The sequence below is a fragment of the Prunus persica genome, chromosome G6 (genome assembly GCF_000346465.2).
Source record: "Prunus persica cultivar Lovell chromosome G6, Prunus_persica_NCBIv2, whole genome shotgun sequence".
NCBI lineage: Eukaryota > Viridiplantae > Streptophyta > Magnoliopsida > Rosales > Rosaceae > Prunus > Prunus persica.
In genome coordinates this window covers 24,343,368-24,360,734 of record NC_034014.1, presented here as the reverse complement: position 1 = coordinate 24,360,734, position 17,367 = coordinate 24,343,368, and the positions used below count along the sequence as shown (strand labels likewise).

Here is a 17,367-nt window from a genome sequence, read left to right as displayed (position 1 = left end):
TTGTGAGAAGAGATGGCGTGCGACGAAGATTATTCTTTCATTGTTATAGTTTAGCAACTTGGTTCATTCATCTGTCCCGTCCTGGCTCTCACTCTTTTGCGGCCTTGAGTTTTGAAAAAACGACATATTGGGCGTTGAAAAATCTCCAATTTGAAATGAAGGTAGACATTTCTGTTTTCTCCAAACGAAAACACCAAGTCAACTTAAAACTGCTGTTGATTTGATTTGGCATTTTTCTTTCGGTCAAACGGATGTTTCTACTCATGATTTGTAAACAGCACCAGATTCTTAAAGAATCATATCATACATAAACTTTTTCACAACACCATACGACGTACGTTTCCCCAATAAGAAAATACCTCGGCCTGCATCAATTGACATTAATAATGTGGTCACGCATCAATATTTCCATAAGGTTGTGTCGAAAATTTCCAAGGGCATATGACCCGATATTTGACAAAATAAACCGACGCAGGGCCACAAACACCACTTTCCTCAAAATATGTCATAAACTCCGTTCTGAACCACAAACAACACTTGTACAAGATATACCACATAGTCATACTATCGTAGTATTCTATAATCACTTCTCACGATGACACATATTCATCTTTACTATTGATAATAAAATAATAAAAGACCGGTAAATTTTATTTATTTTACACACAACAAAGATATAGGGTAGACTATAAAATATAAGACACAGGACTAAAATTGAAGATTAAATAAAACTTGGGTAACGAGGCTACTACGCGACTCCTGTCTGATCAGCTGGCCGTGGAACAGACTGCCATCCTGTACAATGTTGGAGAACATGTTTAAGATCATCAGTGGGAGGTCCTACCGTAAATGTCTGATAGTGTTGGCTAGGATGAAACATGCTGTGTTCGACACCCGTGGGCGTTAATCCAGCTTGAGTTCCAGTTATAAATAAGTCCCCTTCAGACTTAATGTGGCCAGTCATTGCCACCTCCTTGTCCGCTGCCTGTAGAAAATCCATCATAATATGCAGAATACATTTCAATGGCCTCTATTGGATAATTGATGTACTTTTCATTTGCCCAAAAAATTCTACTACAATATTTCAACTTTGGCATTGGACTAGTGGAATAAAAAAAAAAATCTCATAATATGCTTTCATGCTAAATGGTTCTTGAACAAAATCCACTCAGCATTCAGTACCTAACAAAAGAACGAAAGCGGGGTAACAGAATTTTATGGGGTTACTGAAGCTTATGCTTCATTCCGACAAACTTTATTCTGTGAATTCAAAATTGCTTTTGCGTACCATCTATGACCACATTCTAACCAACTTTCTTCTCTGAAACTACTTGTGCATGTCATCTATGGCTGCAACCTACGGCTAGCCACAGCACTAGCTATCCTCATTTTACTCGATAAGTAATGTCTTTTCCTGATTAGTGATTTCCATGTCCTATGCACATTTTGCCAAAAGAATTTCCCAGTATCTAAGAATCCTCTAGCGTTTCTCCCAAAATTATCTCACTTTTCTTTTCGATTTGAGATCAGCCTCTACTATGGTGTATAGCAGTTCGAATTCCAGACACTAATGTACAAACTATTTCTATATCAGCTTCTAATATGTCAAATACTAAATTTTTACTGCATGTACAAATCAGAAATCTTGAAGACATGTAGTTGGCAGATGAAAATGAAAAAGGAACTTACCTTCTCCGTAAGGTACTTAAATGCCACTTTCTTCTGTCCCGCTTCATATATATTGCATTCAGAGAATATCTGGAGTGGAAACATAATGATAACATATTAACCTCGTATATGATAAAATCCTTGGAAAACTTTAAACAGTACTTAAGCAAAATATAATAGCCATTGGTAGTGGCATTATCACCTGCGATTCTACACTGGCACAAACAGCATATATGCCCCAGTTTCGGGTGTAATTGTTATATAGATGTACTTTCGCAAATCTGACACGAGGATGCCGCTGTCGGGTCGCATCGAAAAAACAGTGGTGAATGGTAACCCGGATGCATCTGTCATCAATATGAGAGGGGTCTGATCCAATTAGCATTGTCTTATCATGCTGTGAAAAATGGCACCTGCATAATGGTTAAACAAAGAACTTAAATACTACAAAAGTAAAAAGGGTGAAATTCCAAGTTGGGAGATCCACCTCACCTCGAAATTGTAATATCTGTGCTTCCCCTGGTGATATCTATAAGCCCGTCATCATAATCACGAAGGCTGCACCGATCTATCCATATGTGCTTGGAATTGGGTTTTATTTGAATGCCATCAACATCTGGCCCTCTACCACCTTCAAACTCTAAATTGCATACAATCACATGCTCACATTCCTTCAGCCTCAACCCCTTCCCTGTAAGTTTAATCCTCTGACCCCGGCCATCTATAGTCTTATACGATGACACATTCAAGTAAGATGAGAGATGGATAGTGCCTGAAATTTCAAAGACAATCCAAAGTGGTTCTTTCTTACGACTTCCGTCCCTAAGTGACCCAGGACCATCATCTACAATCAAATAAAGAACAATAATAAAAATTTAACCTTCCAACAAGCAATGAACATGGCTCATTGTTCAATCAAGCTTCACAATAACTCTACACTAAGATCTAAACAGATCAAAAAGCAGCACCAGACGCCGAATTAACTACAAACTCAATCATGGGTACACAAGCATTAAAATTGCAAATCCTTTGGAAAATTTGCTCCAAAGTAACCCCTTAAAGCATTTCCACTATACCAAGCTCCATAAGCAAGTTTACTTCAAAAGATTCCACACAAAAAACTAAAGTTACCAATTAAACAAGAAAAACACACACAAACAAGCAAAACCCAAAGCTAACACATTTACAAAGCGGATGACAGCAATTGAAACTACAATCAAGCAAGAACACACATTTAGTTTGGAATTCGATCAAAAAACGTACCAGCTAGAGTGGTGACGTGGTAAAGGGCACCGCGGAGGCCACCAATTGCGAGGCGGCCGAAGCCTTCGGCCTGAGCAGCGAGGGCTCGCAAGCTCGCGTCGACATGAGCGTACGGCAAGGCCACCATGCTGGTCTTCTTAGCTGACGAGCTCGGGATTTGGGCTGATTGATCTGACGGACCATATTTAAAGCCCGAATTGTCCGTTTTACTGGAGACAGGGCCGTTACGGCGTTTACGGTGGCCGTGGGAGTTGCCCATTTATGGCAAAAAACGTTGCCGTTTAGAGTGTCTGATTATGGCGGAATTAAAACGGAAAAAAACTCGTCTTGTGAGCTGTACCAGTGAAGTGAAAACAGACTCGCATTTATTGTAGCTGGTCTCGCTGTTCGTTTTATTCTTTGAGTCGGTTATGTTAAAGCGTTTGTTTCGTCGGAGGAGAGTTACTATCCGAGTAAAACCCGACCCGAATTCACCCTATTCGGGTTGCCTCCACAGTTGACTGACCGACACATTTTGAAAGATGATATTTTGCTGAAGAGTGAGCCGTCACCATTTCGTTCTTATTTTTGTTTCGTCCTCGTTTTCTGTTACCTCCTTCAACTTACAACTAAATATCCCTCCTCTCATCAAGAGATTTACAAATGGCAAAACCGTCATTCATTTGCCAAAACCTTTCTTTCGTGCCGTAACAAAACTCTTGTTGTATCTCCACCATTTTTTCCGTCGCAACTATCATTATAGGTAACTTTGAAGTTATCTTCGGATAAAAATTTCTTCAAAAATCAAGCTCTCGTATTAGACCTAAGAATGTAGATTAGGTTGGAACAAATTTATCAATCCTAAATTATTAGGGCTTCCAATTGGTTGAACTAATACTAATTTGGTTAGAATTTTTAATTTAGATATTTAGTCATGTACCCATTCTTAACACTAATAATATAGATAAACTCTATGTCATTTAAAAACTATAAACAAACCCCAAAAAATGATAGATGACCTTATTGAATTTAATTTTGATTATTAAATTACTTTTTTTAAAATGTGATTTTAGGGTTATGCTTGTTTTAAGAAATCGATGGCAGTTTTGTAATTTATAAGAAATTAAAAGTTTTTTTTATTATGTTGTAAATGAGTTTTGGGTGTTTTTTAAAATTCATTTTAATATATATTTTTTATTATTATATAATTTAGGCCCCTATATCTATATATAAAGCAAAAGGCAAAGAATGGTGAAACATTCAAAATACTAAAAAAGGCCATTTGTTAATCCAAACATTAATAATTAAAATTATTAATTAAATGAGGATAATATAGTAAATTCACACATTTTTATATTTACAAAAATTAAAATTGAAAGAAAAATAAGATAATGAATTCTATTTTTATAGAACACAACTATCCATTATTATTTTTAATTATAAAATAAATATAATATGTTTATTATAAAAAAAACTCTTACAGGCGTAAAAGCACGTGTGAAAAGACTAATTAAATATAATAGTGAACGTACGAAATCTTAATAATAAAAGGGTTGTAATGCATAGTTTAAAGCTGACTTTACTCAAATTATAAGTTGAGAACAAACTAAAATCGAGTGAAGGCGGTTAAATTGAATAAATCATCATAAATTCATAATTACAACAACAACAACAAAAAAAGAATTTGTTACATCATATTTTATGGTTCATCGTGTTCGGTGTGGCTCGACCCGGTGGCCCGTGGTCTCAAAATGGCAGGGCCCGGCTGGCATCAAATTAACGGCCTCATTCTTTTATTAAAATTTTATTTTATTTTGAATGTGAACCTCATTTTTTTAAAATTAAAAATAATTAAAAAAACCCCAAAACTCCCCCCAAATAGTTTCCCCGTCATTGGCCACCCGCGCCACCCGCCACCTCCTCCCGCCCCACCCCCTCAACAACTCCACCTGCCTTCAATACCCTAATCACACACAGTCTTCATTTCCCCAATCAAATTCATCACATTTTTAAGTAAAAAAAATGAACATATAAGCGCTCGCTTTTCACAATGCAAATCCGTTTGGGAGTCGGACGTGATTCAGGTACTATCTCCCTCCCTCTTTCTCTCTGCATGTTCGTGTATGTTTGGCTGCTGAGAATGTGCAGGAAAATGAAAGTGAATGGGAAGAGGAATTGGGTTTTCCCTGATCCCTCATTTTCGTTTCTCAATTCGGTTAATTTCGCGGGAAAATTGCAAGATTTTTTCTTTTTCTTTTTTCTGAATGTGTGTGTGGTTTTTGTTATATATGCATAGAGTATTTGATGCAATGTGTTGGTTTATTTATTTATTTTGGTGGAAATGAATATTGGAACTGTGGATTTTGTTTTGAATTTTGATTGGTAAGGATGTGAGGGTTTAGGGAGGGACCTGGAGAAGGGGCTAGTGCAGCCCTCAACCCCAGGAGCTCTCTCGGAGCCGCCATCGTCACCTCACCCGTCGAGGCCGGTTCTTGTGTTCTCCAATTCCAGCAAGTCTCTGCTGGGTTCGAATTCAGGCAAGGCCCTGGTTGTTTCGAATTCAGGCAAGGCCCTGGTTGTTTCGAATTCCAGTAAGTCTCTGGTGTTGTCCAATTCCGGCAAGCGCATTGATCAGTTGGGGAAGAAGAAGTATGTGAAGCAGGTGACCGGCCGCCACAATGACACGGAGCTACACCTGGCTGCACGCCGGGGCGATTTGGCGGCTGTGCAGCAGTTTCTGGGGGAGATTGATGCCCAGATGGTGGGTTCTGAGTTTGATGAAGAGGTGGCTGAGATAAGGTCTGCCATTGTGAATGAGGTGAATGAGTTGGGAGAGACGGTCCTTTTCATTGCGGCTGAGCAGGGGCATCTTGGTATTGTAGAGGAGCTTTTGCCCTACATGACCGAGGAGGGCATTTCGTTGAAGAATCAGGTCGGGTTTGATGCGTTGCATATTGCTGCAAATCAAGGGCAAAAAGGTAATCATTAGTCAAATAGTTTCAGCCAAACTTTGTATTGTTGTTGTTGCTGTTGATTCAGTTAAGGGTTGAAATGGAATGCATTATTGTAATTTTCAGACCTCATCTGGAAAGTTTTAAGGGGTAGGTAACCAGAATTGATGTTAATGTTCATCGCTGGTCAAACAAAAGACCACAGCTGTTTTGTATTCTCAGTGGATTTTTTGAGTCTATATCTTGTTCTGGTGCTTAACTATTGATACTGTAGGCAAACATGATAGATAATTAATCCTCGCTAGAGTCGGAATAGTGTTGTGTTGTGTCCATTTCAGGCATGGCTCCTTTTGAGAAGTTCATTTCCTGTTTCATTCTAATTCATCCAGTGTGAGCCTTTTCTGCCCCATTATTGGTGATTATTCATAATCAAGTCTTGACACTGCTTGCTACTTGCTTGTCTTTTGGTTCTGCTTTCCAGTTTCTTTTGGTTTAACGGATAGTAAAATATTTCAGTACCATGTCACCTCAGTTCAATAACTCGCTTTATGCAGCCATTGTCCAGGTGCTGTTAGACTATGACCCGGGGCTTAGCAAAACAGTTGGCCAGGCAAATGCTACCCCTCTTGTATCTGCAGCTACAAGAGGGCATACAGCAGTCGTTAAAGAATTACTATCAAAAGATCCTAGTTTGCTGGATGTTTCTAAATCCAACGGGAAGAATGCATTGCATCTTGCTGCACGGCAGGGGCATGTAGATATTGTGAAAACTTTGCTTGACAGGGGTCCACAACTAGCAAGAAGCACGGATAAGAAAGGACAGACTGCTTTGCATATGGCTGTAAAAGGTGTCAGCAGTAAAGTGGTGAGGTTGATTGTCGAAAGGGATCCAGCAATTGTCATGCTTCCAGACAAGTTCGGCAATACAGCATTACATGTGGCCACCAGGAAAAAGCGAGTAGAGGTATGTATTTCAACTTTTGGATCTTCACATTTTAATACTTTTAATATGTTCTTGTTCTATGATGGGATGCTACTGACTTTATTCAGTTTTTCCTTTTTACAAGTTCTGGCCATATGATTAAGGATGCACATTAGGTTTGCATTCCTTAAGAGTCTAAACCTTGTTTTGCCAATAAGTTGTGGATTGATCTTTAATTAACTTGGGTTAAGCTTGGTTTACATCTTTAGTAATTCAATTTCTCATCACGCTTGCAGATAGTCAATGAGCTGTTACTCGTTCGTTACACAAATGTGAATGCTCTAACAAGAGACCATAAAACATCCCTTGATATAGCTGAAGGACTTCCTTACTCTGAAGAAATCACAACAATTAAGGAAAACTTGACTCAATACGGTGCTGTCCGAGCAAATGAACTTAACCAGCCAAGGGATGAGCTTAGAAACACTGTGACAGAGATAAAAAAGGATGTCCATACTCAGCTTGAACAAGCTCGCAAAACCAACCAGAGTGTTAGTGGAATTGCCAAGGAGCTCCGTAAGCTACACAGGGAAGGAATCAATAATGCCACTAACTCAGTCACAGTGGTTGCTTCACTCTTTGCAACAGTAGCATTTGCAGCTATATTTACACTTCCTGGTGGCGATTTAGACTCTGGGGAGGCTGTGGTGTCGTTCCGTGTATCCTTCAAAATCTTCTTCATTTTTAATGCTCTTTCGCTCTTCACATCATTGGCTGTTGTTTTGGTACAAATCACCCTCGTCAGAGGGGAAACAAAGACGGAGAGGAGGGTTGTGGAAGTGATCAATAAGTTGATGTGGCTGGCCTCTGTCTGCACTACAGTAGCATTTATTTCTTCAGCATATATAGTGGTTGGCCGGCGTAATATATGGGCTGCAATCCTTGTCACAGTTATTGGGGGAGTTATAATGGCAGGAGTTCTTGGTACCATGACATATTATGTGGTGAAGTCCAAAAAGTTTCGTAGAGTGAGGAAGAGAGAGAAGATGTCGAGGACTGGAACCATCTATTCCTCGCGTCACTCAGAGTCTGATTCAGAAGTTAACCGTATATATGCCCTGTGATGATAGTCTAGTTTGGAACTAGCCTCTGGTTCTGTCTGCCTTTAACATGAAGAAGAAAATCAATACAAGTGTAGTTGGTTCATAAGAGGTTCTAACCTATACATACGAAATTCAGGGACCCTAGTAATAGCATCAATGAGTGGACTTTTTTGAAAATGAAGTTTTGGGTGTCTCGAGGAGTACAAAGTTTTGCAGCAAAACTATTCATATCCTTAACCTTCAAATGCAGAAAGTGAGAAATATCATTTGTATACGATACGGCGTACACATGGTATCAGTCTTCATTTGTAACTTATATAGGTTTCGTCACTGGTGATATGCTATTCGAATTCTAGCATAGATAGTGACTTGTTGATTAGTTGATCAAAATTTTGAATGTGACTTTACTCGACATTATTTGTCTGAAAAATGTGAGTGTATCTGATAAGTGAATGAAATCTGAAGCATTACATGTTGCGCATACAATCAGATGGCTGAAAAAACAATGTATTAGGTGGATGTTGCTTGAACTTATAAAAAAGTTGAGTTTGCTCCAAGGGGATGTCTCTGGTACAGGTTTCCATTTCTACTTTTCCCTCATCACATGTTTCTTTTACTCATGAAGTTTCTATTACGAAATTTCCTTCTACGAGTGAGGCATCAGTTACAAATCCCATGATGGTGTTTAACAAAGCAAAAGCTTTAAGGAGAAAACACTGGAAGATAGTTTTTGCGTCACACTGACTGTTGAGGTTCTTGTCCATGCAGATCAGGGAGGACATACTCCAATTAGAGGACCCAAGATGTTGACAATGTTTCTACAGAAGGTACCCTTTTCCTTCATCTCTCTGCATATTTTCAGGTCAACTTTGATAGCACTTATCACATTATTGACAATTGGATGATTCCGTAAAAACAAAAGGCATCTGATTTGCACAATGTTCAAGAGGCCCGAGGCTCCTAAGCATTGAATACTCATATTTGATCCAAATATAATGACAGTGATTAGTTAAATTCAGTCACAATAGCCAATTTGCAAGATTTGGCAACTTTAGGAGTTGATTAGTTGAACACGCTAAATGATTCTCTTTCTTACTTTCACCTGAGCTTGAGCCTATTAGGAAAGCTTGTACATTTTCAAAAAAAAGGTTGCTCATTTCCATCTTTCTGTTTTATCAGGATAAAAGAACTTTTGCTTTGGTGCAACCAATTTGGTGGATGGTGATCCCACAGCTTGAGTGGCATCTTTTCATGCACTGTTTGAAGCACTTTTTACATCCTCCACTTATTTGTTAGCTGAAGCTGGAAGTCAATTCAAGGCATGTTTTTCTTGCTCTAATTGGTGTCTGTATGTCAGTGTGAAAATGTGAGCTGGCTCTCCACATGGAACAGGTTTTAAGTTTCTGAAAACTTCTGTGCTCTAAGAGAAACAAAATCCATGTTTAACGAAAAAACAAAGCAGATATTTTTTTTTTTTGGTCAAAACAAAGCAGATATTGATGTCAAGAAATCAACTTCATGGTTGAGAGATTAGCCATTATTTTTATATTTTGGAGTAATAGTTTTATTAATCCCTGAATTTTGACCCGATTTGCATTTAAGTACCTCAATTTCCAAAATAGTTCCCGTGGTCCTTTAACTTTAGTTTCATTTGGACAAATGGTCCTGCCGTTAATTTTGTTAACTTTTTGTGTCAAATGCAGGGGCAAAATGGTATTTTTATATTAAAACCAAAAAAATGAATAAAAAATTATATCTTTAAAATAACAATAAAAGAAAATCAAATAAAAAACCAACAAAAAATAAAAGAAAAATCAAGCTTGGGGAGAGTAGAAATCGGGATAAAGGGGGAGAGAGAGAGAGTTTAATTTTAATTTTATAGTTTTTTTAATTTTTTATTCATATTTTTATCAATTTTTATACAAAAATACCATTTTGCCTCTGCACTTAACAGAAAAGTTAACAAAATTGACGGCAGAACCATTTGTCTTAACAAAACTAAAGTTAAAGAACCATGAGAATCATTTTGAAAATTGAAGTACTCAAATGCAAATTGGGTATAAATTCAGGGACTAATAAAACGATTAACCCTTTATATTTTCATTGTCCGCTAATTAAGATTTTGTGATGGTGGGGATGACAAAATGTTGGGTGCTTCCCTTCAGTGTTCTTTTTAGTTGAATTATTATTGTCTGCTCTTCCCAGAAGTCAATTATGGTTCCTTCATATCATAAGTCGTTAGAAAGACCCAGGTGCTTCATGCGGTGTGGTCTACAGGAGGTCTCTCTGTGTGACGGCGGCCACCATGGCAAGTGAACTACTCGGTTCCACACTTGTTCCCTGCAAAATAAATTGGTTTCCTTTGGGGACGATTTTCCTCTGACAGAAGTATCTAGAAATGCTTTCTAGGTTGGAAAAGTGTTTTTCAAAGAATCAATTGACCTTCCAATAAAATATTGTTGTGATTCTAACGAAAAAGCTTGGCACAAAAAGCGCTTATGAGCAAGGAAACGTTTCTTAACGAGTAACCTATAATTAGGTGCTTTTCCAATAAAGTGTTTCTGCAACTCGAATAACACATTTGTCTATTTCGATCAAACGTCGAGAAAAATGTATTTGGTGCGGAGAAGAAATGGCCCAAGAATTCATAACTATAAGTAGCAATTTTGTTTTCTTGGGCTATTGGTGGATGCATCTCGACCGACCACTGAAAATAGAAAGATGCGTGAAACACTGAAGCCAGGTGGGTGATGGAAATATGAGGGCATGATTTTGCCGGATTCTCATTTATGTTCTTTGCCGGCCTTGACTTGTCTTTTACCCAAGTCAATGCTTTTTTGGTATTTTTGGAACCTTCCTAAATCAACCCACAATTTGTCATATACCAACAAAGCTATTTAATGTGCCCATGTCCTTTAGCCCACCTCAGACTGTAACTTCCAAGAATAATTTTTTTGCCAAGTGGTAAATGTTGAGTAACGTAAGAATTTACTTAAACCATAATTAGTTTTGGAGGTGCGGCTTAGGCACGTTGATTAGAGTAATACGTCCGTACTTTCAAATTCAAGTTCGAATCCTCCTTCATGTAAATTGTATCCACACAGAAAATAATCAATATTAATTTCTCTAAAGTGACATGTAGCATACTAAACCAAAATAAACATAACCATCCACTCCCATTTGGTATGATAGTATTCCTCCAATATGAAAAAAGAAAAAGAAAAAAGGATAGTAAGTTCAAATAATCATCTCCATGATTAGCAAAACATGTGATTAACATTAATCCAGATTTGATTTGTTGAGTTAAGAACTATAGAATTTCGATTATGATTGGATTATTAAACTAATACTACTGTTTGTAAGTGGAATCTAACCCAATAAAAAAGGGTCTTGATTTGCAAAATAAATCTGTATGACAAATTTATAATTTAGATTATCCTTGTATTCCAAAAAAAAACAGAGCCTGAAATCACTGTTTTAAAAAAACAATCAAATCTCATTGATGATGCGTAACCGCGTTTATAGGCATGCGAGAAACACATAGGCGCGCGTCAAATTTCCATATTTGATGGTGGCGTGGTGAAACAGAAGTGGTCGTTGTCCAAAACTAGCCAAATATTTGATTGGAGAGGGGAGGATAAAAAGAAACGAATGACATCTGTCTTTCTTGCAAGGAAGCTGAGGCGGACTCCTCTTTCTTCTTCATCCTCGAGTCTAGTGAGCCATCAACATCTCCTTTTTTTAAAAGTCTTGTAATCTGCTGCACTCCACTGAACTTCACTTTTGGGCTCCCTCAGTTTTCACACTTTCAAAAAGGTTTCATTTCATATGCACCATTTTTGTTTTCATTTTTGCTTTTGAGTATGTGAGATGAATTACTTGGGTCCTCTCATCACTTCAGTTTCTGATTTGGAGGAAGAAAGAAGCCATGTTCTTGCAAACCCAAGAGCAAAATGGGCAAGTCCATACATTTTGTTTCATAAAGTTCACTTCTTTGATTAGGTATAGTTTTAAATTAGTGGTTTTTGTTACGTATTTCTAATCTCGGCTGTAGAATTGCATTAGATTTGTTGGTAAATTTAATATGCAGATTACATTCAATCAAACGGCTGATATTAGAAATATGTAACTAATTCTTAATTCTTAACATAAAATACTTATTGAAGAATCTCAGATTACATTCAATCCAACGGTTGATATTAGAAATATGTAACTAATCTTTAACATTAAATACTTATCGAAGAATCTCCCCAAACTTAATGCCCAACTGTAGTTTTAACTTTTGTTTTGGATGACTTTATGCATTATTATAATTTGATTTCACACTGCAAACACGGTTTCAACTTCGAAGACTCACTGCTTTTGTTCTCTGCTTTTTGCCCTCTTGTTATGATGACTGTTTTGCAATGATGGGTGATGAAAAATTTGTGTATATAAATAATCAGAGAGAGAGAGAGAGAGAGAGAGAGAGAGAGAGAGACAAATTACAATTGGGCTTTACTTTAATAATTTGAATTATTTTGGTGCAGAAGATGTCAGTGTGTGTGTTATGGGTATCAAGGAATCAAATTTCCAGATTTCCCACGTGCAAACTCATGGAATCATCTGAATTATCTTATCCTCGTCATTCATAAATTGGTCTTCTGGGGTTGCCATGCTTGACTTTTGGTCTTCATGGTGAAAAGGGAAAACTTTAATTTTAAAGTTGATCAAACAGAATTGGAATTGAACAATGGAAGCTCCAGTGAGGCAACAGAGCTTCAGTGAGAAGAAGATGACTAAGCAGTTGACAGGAAAACGTGAAGACACTCCCTTGCATTTGGCAGCAAGGCAAGGAAATTTGGGATTGGTCATAGAAATCATCTCTAATTGTGGGGAGGCGGATTTGAATGAAGTGTTGTCGAAGCAGAATCATTCGGGTGAAACCGCCTTATATGTGGCAGCTGAATGTGGTTATGTTGATTTGGTGAAGGAAATGATGAAATACTATGATATTGGTTCAGCTGGCATCAAAGCTAGAAATGGCTTTGATGCATTTCACATTGCTTCCAAGCAAGGGAACTTAGGTAAGCCTCTATGGATGTTTCCAAGTTTAGTCACCTTGTTCCGTCCTTTAATATGATGTTAATTTGCACCACATACAATAATCACAAAGGAAATAGTTTCATCTTATTGCATAAAATTCTTTACCTCATTTTCATTTGTGAATTTTGTAGGAGAGTAGGAAAATTTGTAAATAAAGATTGAAATTGAAAAATAATAACAGTATTGTGGCTTACCTAGTAATCTGTAATTTTTGGAGTAAATCATCTCAAATCATTGTTCTGTTGCTGAATTGCAGAGGTGCTGACGGTCCTCATGGAGGCCATTCCAGAACTTTCGATGACCGTTGATCACTCAAACAGCACAGCATTGCACACTGCTGCAGCACAGGGCCATATTGAAGTAGTTAATTTCCTCCTGGAGACCGGTTGCAGCTTGGTGTCCATAGCACAACGCAATGGGAAAACTGCCTTGCATTCTGCAGCAAGGAAAGGGCATTTGGAGGTGGTCAAGGCCCTTTTGAGTAAAGAAACTGGAATTGCAACAAGAAATGATAAGAAGGGGCAGACAGCTCTCCATATGGCAGTCAAGGGACAGAATGTTGAGCTGGTAAATGAGCTAACGAAGGCAGATCCTTCCTTGATAAATGTGGTCGATAACAAGGGCAACACTGCCTTGCACATAGCAACCCAGAAAGCTCTAGTTCAGGTAATAAAATGTGTTCTTTTTGGCATTTAAAACATTTCAAAGAGAGATGAGCCTATGCTTATTACTAAACTGTTCTTTCTTTATGTGCATAATAATCTTCATATAAAGTCGAATTGTGACAATGAGAATGAGGTCCAATTGGGCATAGTAACATAATACTTAAATGGTCATTTGAATCCTCATATGGTTAAGCCCCTGAGATCATACTTTTTTGCAGATTGTGCGGGTGCTGTTAAGTTATAAGGGAGTGGCCGAAACCACCATTAACAAATCTGGAGAAACTGCTCTTGACACTGCTGAGAGATCGGGGCACTCACTGATCGCTGCTATTCTAGTAGAGCATGGCATTGAAAGTGCCAAATCCATAAAGCCACCAACTTTAAACACAAACCGTGAACTCAAACAAACTGTAAGTGAAATAAAACACGAGGTGCATGACCAGCTTAAGCACACAAGACAAACACGAAAGCAAGTGCATGGTATGGTAAAGCGGCTCAGCAAAATGCATTCAGAGGGACTAAACAATGCAATAAACTCCACCACAGTTGTGGCTGTCCTCATTGCCACTGTTGCCTTTGCTGCAATATTCACTCTCCCGGGCCAGTACCCTAAACCCCCTGAAAAAGCTCCTCCCGGAAATATTGCCCTCGAAGAAGTCCCTCCTGGATACTCCCCTGGAGAAGCGAATATTGCCCCCAGAACAGAGTTTGTAGTCTTCTTTATCTTTGACTCTTTTGCTCTCTTCATATCATTGGCTGTTGTGGTGGTTCAAACTTCAATTGTTGTTATAGAGAGGAAGGCCAAGGAGAAACTGATGACAGTCATAAACAAGCTAATGTGGATGGCTTGTGTGATGGTTTCAGTGGCATTTCTTGCACTGTCATGTATAATTGTGGGAGAAGAGAAATGGTTGGCTGTTGGAGTAACAGCTATAGGGACAGTGATTATGGGGACGACATTGGGAACAATGTGTTATTGGATGATTGCGCAGCGAGTCGAAGCTTCTAAAATGCGTAGCAGCACTAGGAGGTCATCGATGAGCAGCTGGTCACACTCACACTCGTGTTCTTTCTCGGTGATGTCAGATTCTGAGCTTCTCAACACTCAGTTTAAGAGCAAGAAAGTCTATGCAATTTGATAGGGATATGTTACATATAAATTGCCTGTCTCCTAATTTGTTTTCTGGTCCCTGATGTATATAAGTGATGTAGAACATAATCTCAGCCATTCTCAATTAGGCAAGTAGAAGTTGATGTTCTACAAGATGGCCAGTTAAATATGTAATAGCAGGGCTTTTTCTTTCAAGCATATTGAGAAGATATATTTTCCTTGATCCAGTTTTGTAACTTACAAAAGTATGAGGTTTTCTTTCTATTTTTATTTTTTTTATATATACTAAAATGTATGTATATATGCATATTATACATCCAACTAATACTTGTTTCCAAAAGCCCATGACCACTAGATCATCCAATTATGTTTTGGATTGGATGGCATCATTTGGATGAGTTGACTCAGCTGAGAAAGGAGCAAGACTTGGAAATCCACCTTAGCTGTAACATGATGATATATTTGGAGTTTTGGACCATTCTACCAAGTCCTTATGCAGAAAAAGTATTTCTTTTTTGAAGTGTACATGCCTTTAGGCCTTTTCCCCCCCTTAAAATGGGTAAACAGGATAAAAGAGAAGCCTTTTTCCTGTCTGCAACTCTTTTTCTCATTTTATAGGTGGTCATGTTAATGAGGACATGCACCAGAATAAAAGTTGAAGAAGATGACAAGGTCTTTGCAGAAAAACATTTAGTCCAGAAATATCTCTGCAAGTGCAAGGAAATAATGTTGATGCCTTCAATCTCTCCAAGCTGACACTACCCACATGCAGACATGCTCCACTTGCTCACCGGTCCCACCAAATGCCACATATACATCTCATACCCTCCATTAAGATAAACACTCAATATCACAGTTTTGTTACTCCAACCAATCATAACATGCCACATATGATAAGTTTTTACGAGACAGTCTGTGATTTCTATTTCCGTTTCACATAAGTTTTTCTGCATCATTAGAACATGCTTTTATTATTTTTTCTTATTCATGTGGACAAATGAAGTCAATAGAGAAAGATATTATGTATGAGGAGAAAGAACAATTTGTTCCTTATGTGATGCTAAGAGCTCTGGCCTCTCCAAATTCCAAAATCATAATATACTTTTTTCTCAGAAACACTAATAATTAGTCTATTGGTCCCCATTACATTTCCAATATAAGTGCCTTAAATTTCCAACATATTATAGTGTTGAAATTTCCATTCCCTCAATTTATGATATCAGAGACCTCTGCTTTCTAACAAATATGATCTTGTCTGGTTTAGTGGCATATCAATCTGAACAGGACATAAATACAAGAAAAGCCATAAAACTTAAAGGCAGCTGATAATGCAGATAGTTTTCTAACTTTTTCACCCTCATTTTACTTGTAGATAGAGATGTTGTTACTAATAATTTCTAACATGCTCATCCTTTCCTTAAGAAAAACTTAGTTGCAATGGAGATAACATCCCGATTAATAATATTAAGCAACGTAGAAGTGTTATCACACATGTTATAGCGTTATTAGCCGAACATAGCAAAATAGTGTTATACCCATTTCATGAAAATCTTTCTCCTCATCCTCAAGAGGCACAAGACCTATCCTTCTCAACTTTGGCATAGACAACCATGTTGATGTTATGGTGGGGATATGAGTTTCTTGTTATATATGCTTGTATTGTATGTATTTCCTACCTAGGGCTCTACAAATGAGTTTCATACATCTTGTCCTGTCAAAAATCTAGCAGACACATTTTTTGAAATGAATGTTCAGTCAAAATCAAAAGATAAAGAAAAAGAATGGAATGCTAAAATGTTCTTGGCCTGAAAATTGCCATTTTCAATTCATCTTTTGACTTCAGTAATAGTTTTTGTGTGACATTGCTGTTACATTCCTTTTTATTTATTTAAATACATTTCTGATACATGTAACATGCCTCTGTGGATGCTCTGCAGAGGCAGACAGGAACACTGTAACTATAGTTTTCAATGCAGTAAGATGAATTCAAACACGACATAACTTGGTGTTAATTTTCCAGGCTGAACTGCTGGAGAACAATTATTGTGCTTCTTTTAGAAAAACAAAGTATTTTAGGATGTGACTCGCACTCGAATTCGAATTTTTCTCTCGTAGTTTAAATTAGTTTAAAATAAATTATTATTTAAAAAAAGAAAAATTAGAAAGTGACCTTAATCATGGGGAATTCCCCTATAGGGATTATGAGATCACCTGATAATTAGGAAGGTCACCTTAATGACAGAGAAAAGATAAATGGGTTATGTGTCCCTAACTTCTATGCAGTACAGTAGTGACCAGAAGTCTAGAAGAGAAAGAACAGTAGAACAAATAACCCACAGTTCTTTTGGGTAAATGTAGAACTTTAAAGTCTAAAAGGACGATGATGGTTTTATCCAAAAACAAAAAAGAATGATGGACATAAAGCCTGAAACTTTCATTGAGAATCTAGTTCAGGAGAAAAGCAGCTTATAGAAGCCAGCTAGCTGCTGGTGTGGACAAAGACCTAGCTAATTTTACCGTAGCCGAACCACTAGAAAAGTTTGAGTCACTCACTCACTTTACAGAAAAAGGTTTCTATTATTTTGGGGGACTTTACTAGTTGTGCTAACACATTTTCAAT

At 37.6% G+C, this 17,367-nt stretch overlaps 3 protein-coding genes across 7 annotated transcripts; 2 read left to right on the top strand and 1 right to left on the bottom strand.

The window, feature by feature from the left end:
• On the bottom strand, nucleotides 453–3,526 carry LOC18774922 (probable pectate lyase 4). Its single transcript, XM_007205309.2, has 5 exons — nucleotides 2,932–3,526; nucleotides 2,161–2,512; nucleotides 1,871–2,081; nucleotides 1,690–1,758; nucleotides 453–985 (listed from the first exon to the last, which is right to left on the bottom strand). The coding sequence occupies exons 1-5, from the start codon at nucleotides 3,188–3,190 to the stop codon at nucleotides 749–751; spliced, it is 1,128 nt and encodes a 375-aa protein (XP_007205371.1). The 5' UTR covers nucleotides 3,191–3,526; the 3' UTR covers nucleotides 453–748.
• LOC18774895 (ankyrin repeat-containing protein ITN1) lies at nucleotides 4,666–8,714 on the top strand. The gene is made up of 4 exons (XM_020565295.1): nucleotides 4,666–4,994; nucleotides 5,298–5,888; nucleotides 6,416–6,825; nucleotides 7,080–8,714. Exons 1-4 carry the CDS (start codon nucleotides 4,961–4,963, stop codon nucleotides 7,905–7,907), a joined length of 1,863 nt encoding a protein of 620 aa, XP_020420884.1. The 5' UTR covers nucleotides 4,666–4,960; the 3' UTR covers nucleotides 7,908–8,714.
• On the top strand, nucleotides 11,524–14,992 carry LOC18772321 (ankyrin repeat-containing protein At5g02620). Of its 5 annotated transcripts, none has more exons than XM_020567172.1 (4): nucleotides 11,524–11,702; nucleotides 12,419–12,952; nucleotides 13,228–13,637; nucleotides 13,855–14,992. In XM_020567172.1, the coding sequence occupies exons 2-4, from the start codon at nucleotides 12,619–12,621 to the stop codon at nucleotides 14,773–14,775; spliced, it is 1,665 nt and encodes a 554-aa protein (XP_020422761.1). In that variant the 5' UTR covers nucleotides 11,524–11,702; nucleotides 12,419–12,618; the 3' UTR covers nucleotides 14,776–14,992. The 5 variants fall into 5 exon arrangements, with proteins under 5 accessions (XP_020422761.1, XP_020422760.1, XP_020422759.1 ...); XM_020567171.1 differs by having other exon boundaries at nucleotides 12,416–12,952; XM_020567170.1 differs by having other exon boundaries at nucleotides 11,524–11,888.

Coding starts and splice junctions, on each gene's coding strand:
- LOC18774922 (XM_007205309.2), bottom strand. CDS start 3,190: ATGGGCAACTCCCACGGCCACCGTAAACGCCGTAACGGCCCTGTCTCC. Junction 2,513..2,931: donor CCACGTCACCACTCTAGCTG/GTACGTTTTTTG, acceptor ATTTGATTGTAG/ATGATGGTCCTGGGTCACTT. Junction 2,082..2,160: donor ACAGATATTACAATTTCGAG/GTGAGGTGGATC, acceptor ACCATTATGCAG/GTGCCATTTTTCACAGCATG.
- LOC18774895 (XM_020565295.1), top strand. CDS start 4,961: ATGCAAATCCGTTTGGGAGTCGGACGTGATTCAG. Junction 4,995..5,297: donor GGGAGTCGGACGTGATTCAG/GTACTATCTCCC, acceptor TTGATTGGTAAG/GATGTGAGGGTTTAGGGAGG. Junction 5,889..6,415: donor TGCAAATCAAGGGCAAAAAG/GTAATCATTAGT, acceptor CGCTTTATGCAG/CCATTGTCCAGGTGCTGTTA.
- LOC18772321 (XM_020567172.1), top strand. CDS start 12,619: ATGGAAGCTCCAGTGAGGCAACAGAGCTTCAGTGAGAAGAAGATGACT. Junction 12,953..13,227: donor TTCCAAGCAAGGGAACTTAG/GTAAGCCTCTAT, acceptor GCTGAATTGCAG/AGGTGCTGACGGTCCTCATG. Junction 13,638..13,854: donor CCCAGAAAGCTCTAGTTCAG/GTAATAAAATGT, acceptor ACTTTTTTGCAG/ATTGTGCGGGTGCTGTTAAG.